The 22,514-nt window shown below is 42.3% G+C and overlaps 2 protein-coding genes across 6 annotated transcripts in view; one reads left to right on the forward strand and one right to left on the reverse strand.

Moving 5' to 3' along the window:
* DNAAF5 (dynein axonemal assembly factor 5) overlaps positions 1–5,902 on the reverse strand; it is a 31,263-nt gene extending 25,361 nt beyond the window's left edge. For both annotated transcript variants that reach the window (XM_037382731.1, XM_037382730.1), the window contains exons 1-4: positions 5,336–5,902; positions 4,753–4,937; positions 3,779–3,903; positions 2,617–2,732 (exon numbers count right to left, since the gene is read on the reverse strand). In XM_037382731.1, the coding sequence (XP_037238628.1) occupies positions 2,617–2,732; positions 3,779–3,903; positions 4,753–4,937; positions 5,336–5,870 (961 nt within the window). In that variant the 5' untranslated portion in view covers positions 5,871–5,902. The remainder of the gene's footprint in view (positions 1–2,616; positions 2,733–3,778; positions 3,904–4,752; positions 4,938–5,335) is intronic.
* A 49-nt stretch (positions 5,903–5,951) lies between these two features.
* PRKAR1B (protein kinase cAMP-dependent type I regulatory subunit beta) overlaps positions 5,952–22,514 on the forward strand; it is a 100,805-nt gene continuing 84,242 nt past the window's right edge. Inside the window, exons 1-3 of one of the 4 annotated variants that reach the window (XM_037382735.1) lie at positions 5,952–6,079; positions 8,384–8,567; positions 21,284–21,454. In XM_037382735.1, coding sequence (XP_037238632.1) covers positions 8,391–8,567; positions 21,284–21,454 — 348 coding nt within the window. In that variant the 5' untranslated portion in view covers positions 5,952–6,079; positions 8,384–8,390. Of the gene's footprint in view, positions 6,080–7,094; positions 7,536–7,741; positions 7,830–8,363; positions 8,568–21,283; positions 21,455–22,514 lie in introns of those variants that run through there. The other 3 variants (XM_037382732.1, XM_037382734.1, XM_037382733.1) reach the window with 3 other exon arrangements.

Here is a 22,514-nt window from a genome sequence, read left to right on the forward strand (position 1 = left end):
AGTGAATGGTCTGAAGAACACAAAAGGCTTACAAACATGGCTGTGAAATACCTACAGCAGGAAAAAAAATTAAATTCAAGCATTGGGACAAGAATTGCTGCTTCTTATGTCAACGAAGGACCACACTTCGGATTATGAAAACTGATAGTGAATAGCAAAAGGTCAAATAAAGAAATCAACTTGAGACAGTAAATACAGACTGGCATCCTATTTGACCTGAGGCAGAATTTTGTTTAAAGAATTCGGACCATCCTTTATCAGCAGTTCCTTCATTTCAGATGTTCAAATGCAGGCACTTATCCCTGTAGCTACTCCTGTCAAGGACTTCCCTGCTATAAACTGTCTGCACCTGTATCCTAAGGCAATATTCTAACAGCAACTGCTGCTGCTCAGTGGAGAGCTATTCAGTTGGTTGGACTACACCAGGTATGAGGTCTAACTCTGTTCTTCCTCTGACCTGCAGTATCTGTCATCATGAGATTAAAGCACAGTGGGGCTCGTATGTCAGGTCCATTAGCTTGACAGTTGGGACAAAGATAGTGTAGTAAAAGGTACTATAAACTCACAGTTGTAAAAAGATATTCCAGTATATTAAGTAAATCGCAAGAAAAGGCAATAAAGTGTTAAAATACATCATTATCATATTAAAAAAAACCCCCAACATTGAATGTTTGTGAAGGGGAAACAAGGGGAAGGACACACCCATTCATATACAGTCTGTGGTAGGTCACCACAAATTATTACTTAAAACTAAGGTATACAAGTGTCTCTCATAAAGCTTTGTATCTGTGAGATTAAACAGCCAGTCATCCTTTCCTCTCATTGTTCTTCTCCTCTACCACATAAAGCCTGACCAATAATGAGACACACAGTTTAGAAGTAAAGATAAACAGCAGGAAATGGTATCTTAAAGTCACTGTTAACTTGGGACTCAAGTCCAAAATTATCAGGTCATTTCTTTAAATATATATATATATAAAAACCTGAAGAATAATTTATTATATATTATACACCTGTGTATGTGTGTGCATGCACATGATACGTTCAAGCCTTAATTCCATCATTCTAGCAAGCAAGATGCGTAAAACGTCAATTGAATCCAGGGCTGGAATGTTGCCTGAATTTGTGAAGTGTATTTATTGTGCTTAGTAGATTATTTCCAGAAGTACATATAATTTAATTATGAAGTAATTGATAATGTCCCTTTCAAAAAAAGAACCCAAACCCAAAAAACCCCAGCAAACAAAACCATGTACACAAAAAACCCAACACCTAGAGAAAACTGAAGAACAGTATTAGCAATACAAATGTTAACAACTGTTTCAAGGACTAGTATATGAAGCCTTTTATGACCTTCACTATCTCATGATCATTGCAAAATAACTGACTGGTGCTTAGACACTCAACTCCATCAGTTAAAAAATTCCCCGACTGCCAAAAAAAAGAAATATGTTTCTGCCGTCACTAGTTGAAGTAAAACCATTCTTCACCATTTACAAACCCCTGAGGTAATATTATACATAAAATAAGGAGGAAAGAAAAAAAAAAAAAAAAAGGAAAGGATAACAGATCAACTCGCCTGTCTTCAAAGCTAAACAGTTCTGTCAAACCAGTCACCATTATGAAGTGCTTCCCCTTCCATTCAAGCATTACTGAGTAAAACAACTTCGGGGGCGGGGGGGGGGAAGAAGTGTAATTTCAAAGAAGAAAGGACTCCGGAACCCACTGTCATGGAAAGGATTTTGCTGCTGGGTATTCTGTGATGTGATTGTCACGTAGGCACAAGTCAAGCATGAACCTGTGCTTTCACACCAGAAGTTATTTTTTTCTGTTAAATATGAGTTTAGAAATCAATAAATGACCCATTTAAAGCCTCTCTCACCAACACCCATACTCATATTTTTAAACATTAACTTTAAGAACCTGAGACAGGAAACAAGCTTCAAGCTACTGCAAACCTAACATTCTAAAGCTACCTATAAAGCATATGGTACTTAAAAGCAATCTACACTTGCTGCATATCTTGGGAGTTTTGTGTATAATAAAGGAAATTATTGTTTCTGTTCCCATGTTCTTCATGTACACTCGCAGATTTTAGTTAGCATCCTAGTGTCTCAAAGAAGCCTGAAATAATTTCACTGCAAATTTTTCTTCCATGGCAATTCTGCAGATCATTAATTTTGTCTAGTTCTTGTTATTCAAGGACACAGCTCACAAATTCTTTCATCCTGCCTTTCTTTCTCGTTGTCTTTATGCCCATTCTCCACGTGGCTGCTGGCTAATGTAGAACTTCCTACTGCTTCTGCACCACTGCTTTAATTTTTTTTGCAGCAGAGGCATTTTCATTTACTCTTTCTCCAAAATGCATTTTCAGATTAATGGAAAAAATGAATATAGTTACTGAACAAATGTTTTTGAAATTTAATATAAGTAATTCAAATTGTTTATATACATACATTTTATATATTCTATTTTGATATACACATGCTACCCCTATACATTAACTAATATTACATCTTGTAATGAGTATTACATATCCTGCTCTGCTGTCATTACTGCACTGCAGCTCTTGGGGATTATTCAGGAACTAAAAAACACTTTCAGTACACCACCTACCTCCTTTGGGATAATGAGATGGTGAAACACTAAAATCCATCTTATCCTTTAGATCTTCTTCATTCTCTTTCTCCCACTGCAAGCCTATCTTTTCCCAGTAAGTCCAAGCCAGTTTCCTAGACATAAAATAGAAGAGTTTTATACCATCATGCCCCAAAAAGGAAAACATTTTAAAATCAGACTTCCAGAAAACGTGACTTCTTAAATTCAGCTGGAAGGATGGGAAGCATTCCTGCCCTTTAACCTAGGTGTATTAACTTGAGAGTTTATGATGCTTTTGTACTCAGTGGACAGAAGTCACCTCTTCCAAAGGATAATTCTGTCTCTGTCTACTCCCCCATCTTCATCTCTTTCATACTTACTTGGATGTAGCTGTCCTGGTTTCGGCTGGGATAAAGTTTTCTTCTTAGTAGCTGATAGTGCTGTGTTTTGGATTTAGAATGAGAATAATGTTGATAACATACTGACGTTTCAGTTGTTGCTAAGTAGTGCTTACCCTAAACCAAGGACTTCTCAGTTTCCCATGCTCTGCCAGTGAGAAGGTACACAAGGAGCCAGGAGGGAGCTGACCTGAACTAGCCAAAGGGATATAGGACGTCATGCGCAGTATATAAAATGCAGGGAGTTGGATGAGGGCTGCCTATTGCTGCTTGGGGACTGACTGGGTATGGGTTAGCAGGTGGTGAGCAACTGTATTGTGTGTCACTTGGTTTTGTTTTTTTGGTTTTTTCCCTTGGGTTTTATTCCTCTCTCTTTCTGCCCCCTTTTAGTTACATTTTTTTGTTGTTGTTATTATCATTACAATAATATTTTACTTTATTTCAATTATTAAATTGTTCTTCTCTCAACCCATGAGTTTTACCTTTTTCTAATTCTCCTCCCCATCCTACCAGGCACAGAGCACAGGGAGCAAGCGGCTGCCTCATACTGAGTTTGCTGGCTGGGGTTAAACCACAACAGTAGCATGAAAGGGCAATACAGCAAAAAAGTTACTTAAGAAAATGCTATTGTTTGGGGTTGAAGAAAAATCAAACAAACAAGAGTGGGGTGTTTTTTTTTTTCCTCCAAGGAATATATCTGTGAACATACAAACACTTGTACATACAACTACTCCTTAGGGGGCAGAAAAAAAAGAGAAAAGGAAAAAAGGTGTTCTGCTTACCCATTTTCAGGAATTTCATCAGTAAAGCTACCAAGTAACAAAGGGATCAATTTGTGGAAATATGAGTATCTATCTCGTAGATGCAACAACCATTCTCCAATGACAGTTGTTACAGCATGTCGAACCTACATGGATACAAAAGGACTATTTTAAACATGTCAAGAAAATACCAGAAAAATTAAAAGATAGTATTTGATTTTGGCATGTAAGACTTGGTAAAGTGCATCAGTAGTCTCAGAAGAAATTAGAAGAACTCAGAATTTCCTCACTTGCAGCAAGCACCTTAAGTAACAGACAAGGTATCATGCTCCCTCTTGTGTTCTCACTCTGGCTTAGTTGAGTACTTGCTGCACAAAACCACATCTCCAAGAAGACGACGAGATACAGACCTAACTCAGAAAACTCTATAAATTCTCATGGTTAAATCTCTCTGAAAATGTAAAAAATGTCAATTTCTCTGGATTTTAAAGCTTTCCAAGCACATCTCCAGAAGGCAGTTGCCTTTGATCACTATAACAAAAACCTAGAGTTAAATAATGTGACTATACCCATTCAAAAAATGTAAATATTTTAGTTATGATTAAGTTGCACATTTTAAAATTACTGCCTTAATAATACCCTGTTTGTTTAGCATCTGAAAAGGCCGTAGAATGAAGTCCCAGAGACATTTTACAGAAGAATTTAAGATAGAATTGAAGACAGGCATTAAAACAAAAAGGTGCCTACAAACTTCAACAGCCTGCAGGATTAGACAGTGGCTGAATAGGTTACCAGCCTTGGTTTTCGATAGCTTTCGATAGTTGACAAAGCCTGTACATGGCATATTTACATATCTGAATTGAATGAATGAAAGCTGAAAATTAGAGGGTGGGGTGGTGAGAGAGGGAGGGAAATATGAAAAAAAACCACTCTAAAATATTTGAAATAAATCCAGGGAGGAAAAAAAGGAAAAAAAAAAAAAAAAAAAGGCATACCTTGGGAATCTCATCAAGTAACCTCTGGGCCAGATGAGACACAACATCATCCACAGACTTTCCATTTCCAAACTGTATCACTGCTCCAGTAGCCTGAATTACATCCACACGAACTCTGTAGTGCTGATGCGAAATTGTTTGCATTAGCGGTTTTATGAGAGATTCTGATTGCATATGGAAGTGCTCTGTTAGGGCAGAGAGACAGAAACTTCAAATGTACCTTTCTCTACATGGGTGACATCTTGAGCAACCTGATTTCTGTAACACTGTGAGCAGCAGTCCGATTAACGCCACTGTGTTTAGGTAGCAGGCAGATTGAACCTTACGCCATATTAGAGCTGAACACTAGCCCACATGCACTCCTGCCACTATTACCCACATGTTCTAAGTGCTCAGCATCCCTGGCATGGTTCAACAAATCATCCAAGGCCTGCAAAGTACACCTGTGAGGATGTGTGCAACTTCTCTCGTGGTTGTATCCCTGCACGCTCCTCCCGGTCCCCGCCGCGGCCCTGTCCCCCCAGCAGCCTGCAGGCCCACAGCAGCCCAAGGCTCCCCTGCCCTGCCTGGCCCCAGGCCCCACCTGGCACGGCCTGGGCGCAGGCCACGGCGCACCTGCAGCTCTCACGCCTGACCTCGGCATAGTGGTCGAGGAGGGTGGCCTGGAGGATGCGGATCACATCGGTGAGGTAGGGCCCCACGGAGGCCCCGCAGCGCTGCAGCAGGACCCCCAGGAGCTGGACGAGGCCGAGGCGCAGCTCCTCGCTGGGCTCAGAGCCCTGCGGCGGGCAGAGGCGCTGGGCCAGGGCCGGCAGGAGGACGGGCAGCGCCTCGCCCGGCCGGTCGCCGTAGCTGAGCCCGTGGCGGAGGAGCTGGAGGGCGAGCTCCCGGCACCGCTCCGCCGCGTCCCCCACCACGCAGCGCGCCAGCGGCCGCACCAGCTGCGCCCCGAAAACCTCCTGCACCGCGGCCCCCGAGAGCGGCCGCCCCTGCAGCTCGGCCCGGATGGCCTCCAGCGCCCGCAGGCGCGCCGCCCGGCCGCAGTCGGGCTCCTGCAGGCAGCTCAGGGGCCGAGTCAGGGCCTGCGCCACCTCGGCCGCCTCAACCGCAGCCGCCATGCTTCACCGTCGCCACGGAAATACGGCGGCGTTGCTAAAGACGCGTGAGGCTTTTACGACGGCGGGCGGAGCGCTTTGCGGCGCGGCCGAGCCGGTGCCGCGCTTTGCCGTCCGGCGCGCGGCGGGGGACAGCCCCGCTCCACCGCCCTGAGGGGACAGCCCGCGCCCCGCAGCGAAGCACCGAGGAGGCAGGGCGGTAGTTTCAGCAGGTACGGTAGCTACCGCCAGCAGAGGGACCCGTTATTCGTATCACCCGGCGACAAAACGTGCAAACGTGAGAGAAAGCCCCGGGAGGCCGTAGGTAGTGGAAGGCCTGAGGGGAGAGGCCAGGCCAGCCGGGCGGTGCCCCCCAGGGCGGCACAGCTGCTGCGGACCGGGCTGGCACCGCCTGGAGGCTTCCACGGGTCACATGCTGCTTGCATCACTTCGGGGTTTACTCCACAGGGGTCAATACTGCAGTGGCAGTAAGTCACTGGTTTCTGTAATGGCATTATACAATTTTTAGCACTCATTTGTATTGGTTAATATGTATTTATAGTGTGTTCATGTTGTATTTATGTGCACTTTATGCAACACAACATTTTGCGTGCCATTCTGGTGACCTTGCAATCAGCACACATCAAGCCAAAAGGGCTGTCAGGGTCTTCTTCCTGACTAATTGTACTTAATTTAAAGTGCAATAAACTACAGAACTAATCCAAATTACCCTTTTAAAATACCCTTGTGTTTAGCAGCAAGGACTTTTATTCTCTTGTTACGCTCTTCCTAGCTTGACTGTGAACCTTTGGGGTCCTTAATTCACCTTCTATTCTGTGGGAACCATGAGTGTGGATTCCCTGGGAACAGAGGAAATAGGAACGTGCGCTGGAGCATTCCTGATGGTGCGCTGGCACCTGGCCCGGCAAATGCGCTGGCCTGTAGCCGAGTCCCAGCTACAGCCACGCTCCTCAGGGGCCTTGCAGAGAGGTGCTGCTGGGTGCGATGGCTTTGCTCTAAGTACCCAAGGGATGAAGCTGGTGAGCCCGAGTTGCCCGAGTGGTCGGATGCAATGGGCCTGATGGCTCATGGGCCATGTTCCTGCCTTGGCTCTGCAGCCCCTCCATCATGGCCAGGCTGGCTTCTGTGGCCGGGCCACCTCTCACAGCCGGCCCATCCTCTGTGCCCCGGCCACGTCTCACGGCCAGCCCATCCTTTGGCCCGGCCACCTCACCGGCAGCCTGTCCTTTGTGACCCTGGCTGTTGGCCTTCACGGCCAGGCTGTCCTTCCTGGCAGGCCACCTCTCCTGCCCCTGCCGCCCTTTGTGGCGAGGCACACGCCGCATGGCCAGGCCGTTCTCGGCGTGGGGCAGCCGTGCCGTGCCGTGCCATGCCGTGCGGCTCCGTGCCGCCTCTCCCTCGGAGGCGGCGGGGAGGCCGCGCCCGCCGGTGACTGACGGCGGCGGCACTTCCTGCGGGCGAGCGGCGGCGGGGCCGGAGCCTTCGTGCGGGAGCGGTGGGGAGAGGGGGGAGGCTCCCCGTCGGCGCCCCGCGGTCCCGGCCGAGCGGCGAGGGGAGGAGGCGGCGGCGGCTGCAGTGCGGATACCGGCGGGGGAGCCCCTTCCTCCGCCTCCACCGCTGGGGAAGGAGAGAGGAGCCGCCGCCGCTCAGCCGGCTCCAGCCACACAGGTATTTACCGGCGCCCTGCGTCTCCCGGCGGCCCCGCGCTCCCTCCGGCGCTCCCCGGCAGCGCTGGCCGGGGGCAGGGAAGGGCCGATCCGCCAGCCCGGGCCCGGGGGATGCGCTGCCTCGGGCCCCGGGGGACGCCCGGCCGGGCCCGGGGACGCCTCCTCGGCTCTCCCCCGCCTCCCAGGGCCTGCCCCGCTGCCCTTCGCCCCGCTCAGCCTCTGCCGCCTCCGGGGTTCCGGTGTCCCGGCAGGGGCGGCTGGGAGGCCGGTGTAAAAGCTGCCCTCGCTGTTGTTAGTTTGTAATGGGGCGGTCGTATGCTCGCCTGGGGAAATAAAGAGGGGTTGGGGGTTGTTTCCCTCCCCGGTTACCAAACTGCCCCCTCCTCTCCATCCCCGGGACCGGGAAGGGTGGTTTGCAGTGAAAGGGGGAGATGTTGGCATTTTCCTAAATCCTGCTTTTGTGGGAAACAGGGTTTCTAGTGGCGGCAGGGGGGTAGGGGAAGTCCCCGAGGGAATACAAAAGTAAAGCTTTATGCCGTCATTTAATAGCTGTCTTTGAAACTCATGGCTTTGTGTGATTAATTGCACCGTTTTTTCCAAAGGTTGACCGCCATCTAGCAGTTAAAATGCCCTTTTTGTACTTACTAGTATGTTGGTCACAACAATGACACATTTCAGCATTTCCATGTACAACCCCAGAACATTAAAATGTTCAGAATTGATAGCTCTTGAATAGGCAACAGGCAACGTTAAAACGTCTTTCCTCTTCAGATCTCTCTGACAAAGGATTTGGGAACTGTCTTTTGTCTTGCACCATTTTCTTACCTAGGTCTGTTTTCTGTTTACAAGCTTGAAGATGGCTGCTGCTTCTTCCTGCAATGTGGAAGAAGATGAGAGCCTGAAGGGGTGTGAACTCTATGTTCAGAAGCACAACATCCAACAGATTTTAAAAGAGTGCATTGTAAACCTTTGCATAGCAAAGCCAGACCGACCCATGAAGTTCCTCAGAGAACACTTTGAAAAATTAGAAAAGGTCAGTAATTTTCAGGTGACTTACAATTTTCCATTTTTAAACTGAAAAGGACTATTTTAAAAGTTTCAAATATTTTGGTACATTTTTCCTTTTTCAATTTTAAATTATCAGGCTACTGTTAAAAAACAGGCTGTTAGAAGAAAAAACCCCAACCATTTGTTTGCTGACATCTACTGTAATATTGGCTAGCTATTGTATAGAATTTTTTGTGCATAACACCAAGGTTAAAATTTCTTTGTCAAACTGCACTTGTTAAAAATAACCCGAAGAGTTATGAGCATACATTGCGTTATGATGCATGGTATCCTTAAATTTTTTATTCTATGTGAAAAACGAAAGCAAAAGGTGCTGTTCCCTGTTTATTCCAGTGTCAGGTGATACGGTTTTCCCTTCCCCTAAAAGTGAACAAAATGAGGGAACCAGCAAGTTCTCAAGATCATTGAACCGTTTGCTGTTTAATGTACTGCTGTCGCCTGTCTGCATTGCTTATTCCAGGATCCTCCAACTAGAAATGCACTTAGACTTCATACGCTGTGACTGCCTTCAAAAGCAGCATAGAGGGGGAAATATTTTAGAACGTTCCCAGACAAATTCTTACTAAAGCCTATGGGTATCTTTTGGAGGAAGAGCATGTTATGTGAGCACAACTTTTCTCTGGGGTTGGGAGGGATTCCTCCAGAAAGTCCTCAGTCTACCAGAGACTTTATTTATGTACTTAGTTTTAGAAGAGGATTATTTGATTTTTTTTAAAGGAAACGTCTAAATTTTGTAGTCTTAAGATGTAAGTTTTATGTAGTTTTTTCCTTCTAGAGGCAGAATTCTGTAAGGAGATAGCGAGAACAATAATAACTAGTGAATAAATGATAGACCTGATATATTACAGGTGATACAAGCATTTTAAATGTCTCGTCCACTTTTCAGATAAAGTTTTGCATAAGTGAGTATATGCTAAATTTGTATAGCTTTAAAAAAATGCAAACATTGCATTCTGTTGGAAGCCCAAAAAAAAGCTCTGGAACATCAGACAAGGGTAGGAAATAAAAGATTGGGTTTTGATTGTAATGCTTACTATTAAAAAAAATAATCTTAGTTCTGCATATTCTAAACTTCTGAGAGCCAAGGCCCATTTCAAGAGAATAAAATCTGTTGAATTTCCTTTATTGTGTTATGAACTGTTATCCATCTGGATCTATGTAATTCTGGACTTCTTGGCAAGAAGGAGGAACGATGGTTTTGCAAAAAATATTAAAATACGCTGTAGTATTTTGGAATGTTCTCCATAGCTAGTGGAATTACTTGAGTTGTTGTACTGGAGGAGTTTGGCTTTCTTGATCTAAACACAGTACACAGAATTGAGACAGGAAGGCAGTTCCTGCCATTGAGTAATGATGTATTCTTCCACGTAATCTACTGTTACTCCCTAAAGAACAGCAGATACAAGAATTCTGTAGCAGGATATTGAACAGGATGCAAATGCAGAAGCTGATGGATATTGCTTGTCTCAAAACAAAAGATGGTTTAGGAAGGCATTGAATTCAGTGAATGTTATGCTTAGCATGGAAGGAAAAAAATCTTGCCACTGACTCTCTAGAGCAGCCTTGGAGCTAAGCCTGCTGAATCTAAAGGCTTTAGGATGCTTCTGGAGATTTCCAGCACTGTTATTCTTGTTCCTATAGCAATTGAACTTCCTTTCCCAACCACCTCTGAGGACTTTCTTGAGATGAGTTGCACTGTGCTGTAGGATAGTATTTTGACTTGGTTGGTTGCATAATAACAGTTGAATGAAGGCTTGTAATGATAGAGAAATCATTTCAATAAGTTTTATTGTGTTTTTAGAAGACACTTGTCATACATAGGTACTTTGAAGAATCCTAATGGAATTCTGAATGTAGCAATTGCCCATTAGAATTTTATATGTGAATGAGCAATACACTGATGTGTCACATTTGCTATTAGCTCGTTTAATTTTGGTGCTGGGTGGGGAGAGGAGTGAAAATCTTTGGGTTTAAACACGATTGTCTAAACAAAGTCATGCATTTTGCCACCGAAGTGTGGTATTTTGGGATTATTCTTCAAACTCAATAAAATAGACAACATGTTCCACTGAAGAGAGTGGTAAAATAACAGTTTTTCTGTCAAAAAATCATGTGGGCATTTTAGAGAGATGAAGTGTGGGATATTTTTTATGTGGTTAAAAAGAGCTTATGGAAAACATGTAGAGCTTGATCCATATCATTGTACTGGAGCTACCTCAGAAGTGAATACAAGAAAAAATTTGTTTCGTTTTGCTAATTCTTAGCTACATTTCATAAAATCAACGCAGTAAAGCAAGATTTTTTTTATCATATGCAAGATCAGACCAGATCATAAATGCTTTTCACCTTACTTCTGATGACATCAGAGTTAGGCCCATTGCCTTCAGCCTACATCTGTACTGCTAAATGAAAAAAGGCCAGGGACTCACCCCTGACCATATGACACTAACTGCCCCCAAATATAATTCTTAGGTCTAATGCGTCTAGGAGCAGGTTTGTTTTGGCAGGAATCAGTATGAGCAGCTCAGAGCAGAGCCAGGGAATGAGCTAATAGTTGAGGGATGTGGACTGTCTTGGGTTAGTATTCAGGTCCATAGCTGGGCCATTTTTTATTTCAAAGTATAGACATGGCCTGAGAGGGCTGTAAAGTGAGAAAATGAATAAATACTTACGAATAAAGTGCTAGAGGTTGAGGTTTGATGTTTGATTCTGCAGTCATCGTTTTCAGCTGGAGAAGTGCCAAGGTTAGATAGAAACGCCTTATACCTTTTGAAGTTTGAAGCTTATTTGTATCAAGTACAGTATTAAAAAACGTAACTCTGAAAATAATTGTACAAGAACTTTAATAGATATTTTTTCTGTTCACTTAATTCTGGCAGGACCTGCTTGTCTTAAGATGCCAATAATTGCTGGGAATCAGCCTAAGTTTTTATGTTCTAAAGTTTGCAAGTCGGTTTTCATATGCTGTGACCTACAAACTTCAAGATGATATCCTCTGATCACGTTAACAGTTACTTTGTAAAAAGCTCTAACATTCCGTTGAGCACAGAAAAGAGTGGAAAACAGTTTAGATACCTGAGATTTTAAAAATTATGTAACACTTTCGTTTGAATAATTTGTTTTCTATTTCCCTGTGACTCTATAGGACCTCTTGTTGGTGGATGGGATGAGGAAAACCTTTCCCTTAGGGGTATTAATTGACTTTCTTAGGGTGGAGGAATAGATGTTAGCTAATAAAATGTGGCATTATTATAACAGCTATAGTTAGGTCCTGTTTACTTGAGAACTAAAAAAGGCATAGCCGAAGAAACAGGGAACCTGTCTTTTATCTCTGGTTCTTACCATATGTAAAAAAGTTAATTACTAAGGAATTACAGGCAAAGCCTTGTATTTTCAGCTACACCAAGACTGCAAAACTTTTGTTAGCATCAGGCTGTTTAGTGCTGTGATTATATGATCAGAGGTGGAGTTGTCTTGCCAGGCTAAGCTAGACTGTTGTTCAGCAGAAAAAAATTATAATAAAGAGTAGAACTAAGTAAGAAAATGGCACAGAAGAAGGGGAAGCAGCAGGAACCTGCAGAATATATTTAGGCATTACCAAGTACTTTGCTGAAGTCATTTTGCATGTAGTGTATTTCAGAGCAATGGCTTTGCTGGCTGAACCAGGTGTTTTTTGTTGATGCCTTTTGGACCTGACCTCTCTTCTGGTCCCTGCTATTGCCCTGTGCACATACAGGAAATACTGTCTTGCACGTAGTGAACTTACTCTCTTGAGTTGCTGTGGATTGGCAGTAGTTTTATGGATCCAGACTGATGCTGCATGTCTTAAGGTACCATACAGAAAGAGAGTTTTAGAAAAATCTGGATTCTGCCATCTGTAATTAAATAAAGCAGAATGAGATTATCTGCGTAGCTCCACCTACTGATATTAGACAGTATTGCATACAGACCTGCTCAGAAACGTCATGGCGTGTCACAGGTTTGCTGTAAACTAGCACTAAAAAGAAAGCATGTAGTAAACTACAAATTCATTACCGTTACTAAAATACAGTTTATTTATTTATAATAAAGAGGTTTAAAACCAAAGGTATTTGAGCATCAAAATTTGAACACCATGCTTTTCTTCTGCAATGGTAGTCTCTTGCAGTATTTACATTTTCTCACAGCAAGAAATTTTTCAATCACTTCCACCAGAACCTGTGCAAAACAATGAAATTCATTCGTATAAATACAACTGAGTATAACTCATTCCTTTAAGATAAGCTGGGGAGAGGTTATGGATTTGAAGGAAAATCCTACGGAGGAAAAACTATTGAAAAAATGCATTAACTAAGCAGTTTGATAAAGACTAGTAAGACAAATACTTTTGTATCTTTCAAAGCTTGCAAAGCAATTTGGCAGTATCTGCTTGGTGGTCAGAAATGTTGCTAAAGCATGTGGGAACATACCTGAGCTACCCGAGACGCTGATAGCAATGCAGTGGTGGGAGCACTGGCTGTCCTTGCTGTGTGACTGTGGTTCTGAGTAGGCTTGGGTGGCCTCTGCTCCTGCCATTCCTCTGATATCAGTACCAGAGAGAGCTGGATGAAAATCAGCTCAGGTCAGACCTCTGTGGTTGCTGTAGTTGGCCACAGGCAGTGTTATTAGAGGTGACAGTTTTCTTGGAACAGGTAAAGGAAAAACTGCGTGAATTTATAGGACACTTCAGCAAACTTCCCTTAAAACAGGAGGTTTAGGAAGGGTGGAGGATAAAGGGGATAAGAGCAGAAAGAGAAAAAAAGTTTTTTCCTAAAATAAATATGATTATAAATGAAGCCATGCTCTTACGAGCTTATGCAGAACATGTTAGAGGATTGCTGAGCTCCCTGTTTACTTTGTGTGTCTACAGGTGTGAGTAGCTTTCCCAGTCTCAAAGTCAAAAACTCATGAAAATGGAGTGCAGTGATGGAATGAGAAGGGAAGTCTGTCTGGATGTCCTCTTTGTTTTGCATCTCCAGCTATCATGTTTTACATTCATCAGGATACTTAATCCATGTTAATCTTTAAGCATCTAAGTGGCTTTAAGGAAACAGGTTCATACTTAGCTTTAAACACATGAATGAAATACCTTGCCAAATTTGTGTAAAGTTAAAAATGGTGCTGGGTCAGGCACTGTTTGACAGCAGGTTTCACTAGATCACAGCAGACTTTGGGAAAGAAAATTCTTGATACTAATGGGCCTTTTCAGCTAGAAGCAGGTACATACACATATTTGTCCACAGCTGCCTGCAGCCTTTTATAGGCTCCCAAAGAGATGTAGAGGCCCTCAAGCCTTATTTTACCAATCAGTTTTTGAAAAAAGAGTTTGCCCGGGCTTAAATCCTGTCCGTTGGAGTCTGTGGCTGCAGAACTGGCTGAGTACCTACCCCCCTGCTTGTCTGCAGCTCAGCAAATCCTTCGCTAATCTTTTTGAGAGGCTGGTTAGATTATGTAGCAACTCTGCTCAGGCAAGGTAAAACTCCAGATTCAGGGATTGTGAGTGTTTTGAGGCTGTACTCCTGCAATTCCTTCTCATTCTCTCTGTTTTACAGTTGTCAGAGCTTTGGGCATGGCACTCTTGACAGCTACCGACCCTTCCCATTGCAACCGATTGCTTAGCGAAGGTGAGGCAGTAGCTTTTCTGGAAGGCACTAAATTATGTTCAAAGTTATTTCCTTTTATTTTCTTTCAGTTGTAGGGTGTGACTCGAGGAGCAGAGATTGTTAAGCTTTTTCTGTCTTCCCACAATAATTATTTTAAAACGAGGGGCATGCCAAATAGGAATGATAACAAGGAGAAAGACTATATAAAAAATTATACTAGTCAAACCAGATTTCCAATATGAGGATGAATTTTGATTTTGCTCTTTTTGTGCAGTTAGTTTTCAAGTAATTCCTCATTATTATTCTCCTAAATGCAGAAAAAGATGACTTCTTATTTGAAATACATTTTTAATGCTGCATGAATTCATTTTAATTAGGCACATAGGATGGGGGTGGAGACTGTCCAACTGGACACCAGGAACACTGGGTGGAGAACTGCAGTTTTCATAGCAGATTTAAGGTTATTTGAAATTTGACTTTGTTTCTATTAAGAAAAGGACCTTAGATTTTGAAATGCTGGAGGCAGGGGAATTAATTGCTTTCTGGTGTGCTCTGCTGAGGTCTGCACCTCTGTGTTTGCCTGCTTGGCAGCCTGTGTTGGAGCTGTACCCTGACAGCTTTGTAAGCTCAAGCTGTTGTTCTGCAACTCCTGGGAGCTCAGCCTGCCAGCTCCATCACCCCTGGGCAAGACACTGGGGAACTGAGAAAGTGAGCTATGGGAAACTCGAAATAAAAACATGTCCATAATTATTTTAGCTTGGATTTATTGGCAAATTGTGAAGGAAAAAACCCACAACAACAAAACCAAACCAAACACTTAATGAGTTGTGAGTGTTCCACTGAAGGGTTAAGGGGGACACATGGATTCTTGCCTGAGCATGCAATTCATGTTGCTATCTAGCCTTAATACCCCTGTACCAATGAAAGTACTCACAGCAGATGGAAGTTGTTTTGGGTTTCAAAAATGAAATGCCTGTGGGGGGGAGGAAGATGAAAGGGAAAAAAAAAAGATGAGTGTATATATTTAAGGTGGGTAGCCCAGCACACATATTTTCATGTGTATTAACATCAGAGAAAATAAACTGAGTAAAATTTTATTGAGAAGTATAAAATATAGAAGTTTTTTAGACCATTTCCACTCTGAAATAATTGAAGGAACACAAGATTTTGAATAACCAACCTTGCTGTTAACATCACATGTGATCTAAAGGGCATCAGTATGCTTCTAAATGTGAAGGGGGCCTACACAACAGAAGTATTTTAAGGAGCAAAATGGCATAGCAGCATTTATGATTCCCTCTTTGTCAATAACCTCAGTTATCAGCTGTCTCTGCCTATGCTCTGATGGTCTACTGCTGCCTCTTACATCTAAACCTCACTGAGACTAGTGTTTTTTTCTTGAATTAAGGATCTGCTGTGTTAGAAGGCTGGAATAAGAAATTAATAAGCAGCTTTAGCATTGCATATCTAGTGATTAGAAATTTCGGAGTGACAGGTGTTCTGCTTGTTGCTGAAACATATGGCATAATATTTAGCATTTTAGTTGAAATTATATTTATCTAGTAGAAATAGAGCTTTTCTGTGGGCATGTTTCTTCCTATGCAAGGTGTACTTGCATATATTGTTATTTGGCTGGATTTTAAAAATCAGTAATGTTGGCTACAGTTGTCTCGGATTATATAAGCTTTTACGTATCAAAAACATGGTCTGTGTTTTGTAACATAACCTCTGTTTACTGTGAGGTGTATGTAAGAAAGTAGGGAAGAGGTAGTGATGGGTTGAGACACAGCAAGACACTGGAGGGGAAGACAAGAAGTGTTAATATGTTGCAGGAGGTAAAAGTATGCCAGTGAAGGGGCTCAAGAAGGCGAGTGGTGCAGGCTGAGCAGTGGAAGAGTAGGTAGATTTTGGCAAGGGAATTTTGCCTAGATTGGAAATTGGGAATGAACTGAGGTGCAGAGAGGCCACTGAGGATGCAGTAGTATTAATGAAAGCAGTGGATTACTATGAGGTGGATAAATACGTTAGTAGGAGGGGTGGATTTTAAAGATATTTATCTTAGTGATGCTGTAGGAGAAAAGGTGGCATTTCACATCAGGAAGGCAGTGGAACAATCGTTGGGATTGTGTGAAAAGTCTCCGATTACAAGGCTGAGTGATTGTAAAGATAGAGTTGTCCATCGTGGCAAAGACAAGACTGGAAAGGACATTAAGCCCTCCCAGATTTCTCCCGCTTTCAGTGATGGCACTGGTCAGTCCTGTGCTTCCAACAAAGCAAAGTGCTTTGCCTTTGGCCTTTATTAGTTGCTATAAATCATCATGTCAGCCTCCAGGAGCAATGGGGTGGTGTTAGAGCCTTCCTGTATTGAGACCATCTCCTCTGGGTCAATTCCAGTTCAAAGGGAGGTTAGTTATATGTGCATGAACTAACTATCCTGCACATTTTCTCTGGATAAATATAAAGCAGATTCTAGGTCTGTCAGTCAGAAAACTTTATGAGTCTGCTTGAGGGAAAAAAAAAAAAAGAAGAAGAAAACTTAGTTCATTTAGAGTGTACTTTGTGTTGTTGCTTTTGAATGCAATGAATAAATTGTAGGAGGCAGAGCAGAGATAGCAAGCAGTGATACCAAACAGCTGACTTGTTTTTAAAAGTCTCCTTGGGATGTTGATGTAAAACTGCACAGTGATTTGGAACCTCCTTAGGTGCTCTTCTTCCTTCAGTTGAAACATCTGAGTTTCCAGGTGGTGACAAAGCCTGAAAGGAGAGACTGGGAGAGGAACTACTGGAGGGGAATTTCTGTTTGGAAATGCTCTGGCTGTTAGAGAAGAAAGCTTCTGGGTCAGGAAGCATGAGTGCTCCTCAGCAAGCAGTCTGAAAGGAAAGGTAAACTTAAAAACTGTCTCAGCATTGTGGCCGCTTCACTTGTGACGTTTAAACCATTAAAAAACTTGTGGGAACTTTAATCTGGAAAGGCAACGACCCCATACACCGAGGACAGCATGCTAAATTCCTGTGTTTAATACCTCAGCCTCTTGTAGCACAAATATCTTAGCTGAAGGTGGACATTCTAAAGATAATTGGTTCATGGCAGTTGTATTTATTAGTTGTTCTTTTAATTTGAGGCAATGATGGTATATTTCCTTTCCAGTTTATTGTCATCAAAGTCAGTAATGGTATTCCAGTTTCACTGTCCGTCTCCCCCAGAAATCCCAGGAAAGACTTTTGTTCACAACTTCAGCTAGGTTTTTGGTCACTTACAACATGGTTTGAATAGAAGTAGGATTAGATTATGTACATATGAAATAGAGTGTTATTGTCACATGGCAGTCAGTGTTGGTTTGTAGATTTTGGATGTGTTCATATAGCATTGTATTGGACTGTGGCAGTGATGCTGGAGGCTTCAGTCAGTGGTGCTCGTGTGGTCCCTTTCTGTCAGTTAAGACTCCCTAAATTATGTGCAGTGTCCACTGGAGCTGGTAGGTGTGACACAGGACAGCATGACACTTGTGTCCTCCTCAGCTGGCAGCTGAAAGCCAAGCAAGGTCACCTGAAATGGCACTGGACTATGGATAACTGGATCAGACCCTACATGTCCTACAAGTCTGGAGCATCTCCACTGAAGCCAGTGCAGATACTGGTGTGAAGGGAGGAAGAAGATGCTCCCTGGGGCGTGCTCAAAGGCAATGACACTGTTTTGCAGTGTGTTTTCTCATTTTAAGGTGGGCATAACTGGGCAATATGATCATAAATCATCTGCGCTGTCTGAATAGTGAATGCGATTGCTTGTTGTCATGACAACAAAAGATGGTGAAGTGTTTACATGAAAGTGAGTTCTGCACAAGCATTCACATAAGCTGTGTCTGATGATCAGTGTTTGAAGAACTATTCTGCAGAGAGTCCATTCCTCCTTTAAAATATTTGCTATATGTTTGCAGTTTTACCTCAGGATATATGGAAGACAGCTTTTTGAAAGCTTAACCCAGGACAGAACATAGGCTTTTATTTTCAAAAGGCACTCCTTAACTCAGTAATGGAAATACTACCTAGACTACAAATAGCAGCATATGGAAAAGCCAGCCCGTCAACTATCTGCTGTTTATATAAAAGGAGTTTGTAGTGAAGAGACTTCCTTTTAAAATTAATCATATAGTAACTCACTTTTATAATCCTTTAATATCTTTTTGACTTTAAAAGGTATTTGGGTTTAAGAGTATGCTTTGTGATATTAATTTTATCTCACTGAGCTTTCTTTCATATATAAATCTGTGCTGGGGCAGAGGAGATATTTATTCATTCCTTGGAAGTGCCTTTTATACAATGTGTACTGAAAAAGATGTGTGTATTTGATATTCAGATGGGGCAAACCACTTCTCTATCAGTAAATATGCTATGTAAAAAAAAAAAAGTGTAAGTGCTGCATACCATGAAATAGTTACCTGATTGCCCTCTTGTTGTACTCACCTTTTAGGATACTTTCAGCTGCTTGCTGTCCAGAAAGGTCTTCATGACCTTTCTGTTACACTTATGAAGAAGGTGCATTTGGTTGTGTTCATTTAATATGAACAGCATTTTAACACTATCAAAGAGATACATAAGCTGCAGTAGCCAGTAATATTATTTGAAATTCTTGCAGGTTTGGTTTTGATGACTAGATATTATATTTAATATCACACATATTTGTATTTTAATTATTTGTGTTTCTACAAGTGCGTAATTGTAGTCAAGGAAGCTAGAGACAGAGAGGAGTAGGGAAGAAGTTGATGAGAATGTTTAGATAGGACTTGCAGTTCTTACATGATAGGAAAATCTAGCAGAGTCAGTTTTTACGTAGACAGTGCTGCTATTTGAAATTTGAATTGGAAATGAAAAAATTTCAGTAGAGATTTAATGTATCTGAGATCAGGGGTTTTCCCTTTTGTTTTGGTTACAGCACCTAGCTCAACTGTGCAATGGCCCAGGAGTTACAGTGTTGTAATCCCAATTTAAAAAACCCTACTGATCTTAGAAAGAACTTGGCACTTTCTGAGGCAGGTCAGAACCTTGAAAAGTCAGATCTTTAGCCAGCCTTTATCTCTGTGCTTGTCTCTTAAATATTTCAGTAGTCCCTTAATCAAAATAAGAATGTGTGACTTCTTTCTTTGAATTATGCAGCATGCAAAATACTATTTAGTTATTTATTTCAGGAAGCAATAATGCATCAAAGATTGGTGTCAAAGGCTCCTTAGGTTAATGTGAGGGGCAGCATCAGTGATAATGAGGAAAAAAACTGGAATGACACCACAAAAGACAAGTGGCATGACTGGGTTTGTAAGACATTTGTAAACATCAGTGGCAAAACATATATTACTCATCTGTTTTTCTTGCAAGCTTAGAAATTGTGAATTTGTGCCAGTTTTCTGTACTGCTCTTTTCTGGTGCCATACCTGATGAGTTCACTGTAACTCATTTCCTCTGACAAAGAGACCAACTGGCTGTGTTGGTAATCTGCCACGTCTAGTGCTGGTGCTCCCAGATCCTCCTTCCTGCGCTGACTCCTTACATTAGCTCTGATTAGGAGGTCTTATTGGAAATCAACTGTGTAAGACAGAGACTAGGTTTTGGCATCCCTGTCAAAGGAACACTGCTTTTATGGGGTGCGCAGGGACCTCAGCATTGCTACGTTTTTTTTCAGGTAGCCTGCAATGCTGCTAATCTGAATTGTCTCAAAAATACCAGAGTTGTTTAGAGAGTCACTGGATGATAGTTGGCTATGTGTAGGTTGATCAACCTAATCCTGAGACTATGAGGGTGTGGGTTATGCAATTACGGCAATGTAATAGATCTCCACAAATAAAATTACTGGACTGTTGCTGCACAAGATGACTTACCCCCTTACACTGCTCCTGTTTCTCTTGTACATGCCCGTCGTTTTCCCGTATCAGACAAGCCAAGGAAGGACATGCGGTCCACCCTATCTCCAGTTTTTCTCCACGTTAGGCAGGCTCAGTGAAAACTAGAAGGAACCAGCTAAGGCGGCACTGAAGAAGCACCAAAAACAGTGTAGTCTTTTGTGAGCAGGATGCCAGGCTGAGGTGGTACCAGGGCATGAGCAGGCACCTGGGAACGAGCAGACAGGCCCCAGTTCTTTAGCTGATAGACATGGATGATCCAAAGGAAGTTTTACTCCTGTGTGCTTTCCCTTGAACCCCAGGAAGCTGAAGGATGGGACATGAAGCTCCAGGAAAATGTTACAGTTATGGGTAATCTTGTTTGTCTTGATTCTTTAGAAGTCAAATAATTCAGTGTATGAATTGACAGTCTTGCAACTCTGATATCCTTTCTTGAAGGTCTTCTATACTGTTTCCTGCTCTTGTAGTCTCTCTTCAGAGATTCCCCTTTGTATTTTATTCTCCATTCCATGAGAGTGAAATTTGGAGATTAACCTCCCTATTGGCCAGCTGGTGCTAGGCCAGCCATCGTTCTTCATAGTCCTCTGGAGCCTACCTTGGATCTTATTTGCTTGGCAGTAGTCCCGTTGATTGTAAATGTTTATATGGCAGAAATTCTGGAGTAGGGAGCATGTTTGTTCTTTCTGGTGACAGTAAGACTGCAAAGCAGAGCAAGATGAAGAAACCTATCTAATATATTGATGTGTGACTTCTGATGTGTTCTCTGTACAAGAGACAAAGATATGTACAAGCCAACTGAGAAAATAACAGCTGTGATGTTGGAAAGTAAGCAAAAGAGGCTTGTTCTTTCGCTTTCTCAGCCAGGAGTAGCTGCAAAGATATTTCTGCAGTTTATAATACGTTGGTTTCCATCAGTGTAAGGAAGAGGTGAACAGGTCAAGTATTGGAGTGATGATACCTGTACACACATTGTAGTTAGTGTCAGTCCTTCATGCTCACATTAAATTTTTAATTTTCTTTCAGCAGTACACATGTGTAAGTTGACAGTTTCCCAAAGGTAGAAGTGAAGGGGTTCCTGGTAGTTATAAAAGTCATAAAAGAGTGAATTGAGTATATCCAGCAAGTTAGCTACATGAATAAGATATGTTTCATTGTCTTTTTTTGCCTTGCAGGAAGAATGCAAACAAATACTGGCTCGGCAGAAGTCCAGTTCCCAGTCTGATTCTCATGATGATGAGATTTCCCCTCCTCCTCCCAACCCAGTGGTAAAAGCCCGACGCAGGAGAGGGGGGGTCAGTGCAGAAGTGTACACTGAGGAAGATGCTGTTTCTTATGTCAGAAAGGTAATGTGTTACTGTCTATCTGATTCTGAGATGTACAGGACGATCAAGTGACTCATATTTTGCTCATAATTTGGACTCACGGGGCAGCCTGTAGGATGGTGTCCTCATGCCCGCATATGCATGACTTGACCATCTTCACACCCAAGTTCTTTTGCTGCCTCCTTGACCAAGTACTTTCACCATCAATGTGGCTTCAGCATTCTCTATTTGTTCCTTTTGGAGTTGTGCTGCTAATCTGTTTTCCCCTCTAACAGGGTCGGTAATTCTCAGCCATTTTCTTGATATTCACAGACTCTGGCAGCTTCTGAGTTTTGTCAGAACCTCACAGTTTTGGGAAGCAGCCTTTTCTATTGCTGCATTTCCTTTTTTTTTTTTTCCCAAAAAAAGGTACTTCTAGCTCAAGTATTCTTCTAATCTAGGCCATTTAGATTCCCTAGACCATTCAGGCACATGGTTCCCATGTTGATTGGTGCCACCTAACCCATGGATTTTTGGAATTCTGTTGACTGTATTTGGGCAATTTTATGTGACCATTGTTTTGAAGAAATGCCAATCCCAAATCAGATAATTTCTTCAGTAGGAGCACGAATTTGGATTTCTCTTTTTTTAACTGCCTTTTTCACACAGATATCTAGCTATATTATATCCTTGATACCTCTTAATAACTCTGCAATTTTTTTTTTAAACTGGCCAAAGCTTTCAAATGTTATTAAAAGACAGACATTACAATAGCATATGTCATGTTTGTTTAGGGAGCTAGGCTAAAAATGCATTTCATAAGGTTGACAGATGCTACTAATGTGCTTTTGTGCATGCCTGGAGTAGCTTTAACTCAAAAAGCTTTTTCTTTATGGAAATACATTTTGTCAGTCACTGTTTTTTGGCAGAATACTTTTTGCCTTTGCAGTCAGATGTGCTTTTGTCATCCACTTGTGATACAAGTTCACTGGCTGCTCTGGAGATTTCTGTTCCAAGAAACAAAGAATTAGGAGAGCCTTTCATTCTAAAAACAAATATGGAAGAGTATTTTTGTGGCCGTTAAGTAATGCTTGCAAGTATA

This window comes from Falco rusticolus, chromosome 4 (genome assembly GCF_015220075.1).
Source record: "Falco rusticolus isolate bFalRus1 chromosome 4, bFalRus1.pri, whole genome shotgun sequence".
NCBI lineage: Eukaryota > Metazoa > Chordata > Aves > Falconiformes > Falconidae > Falco > Falco rusticolus.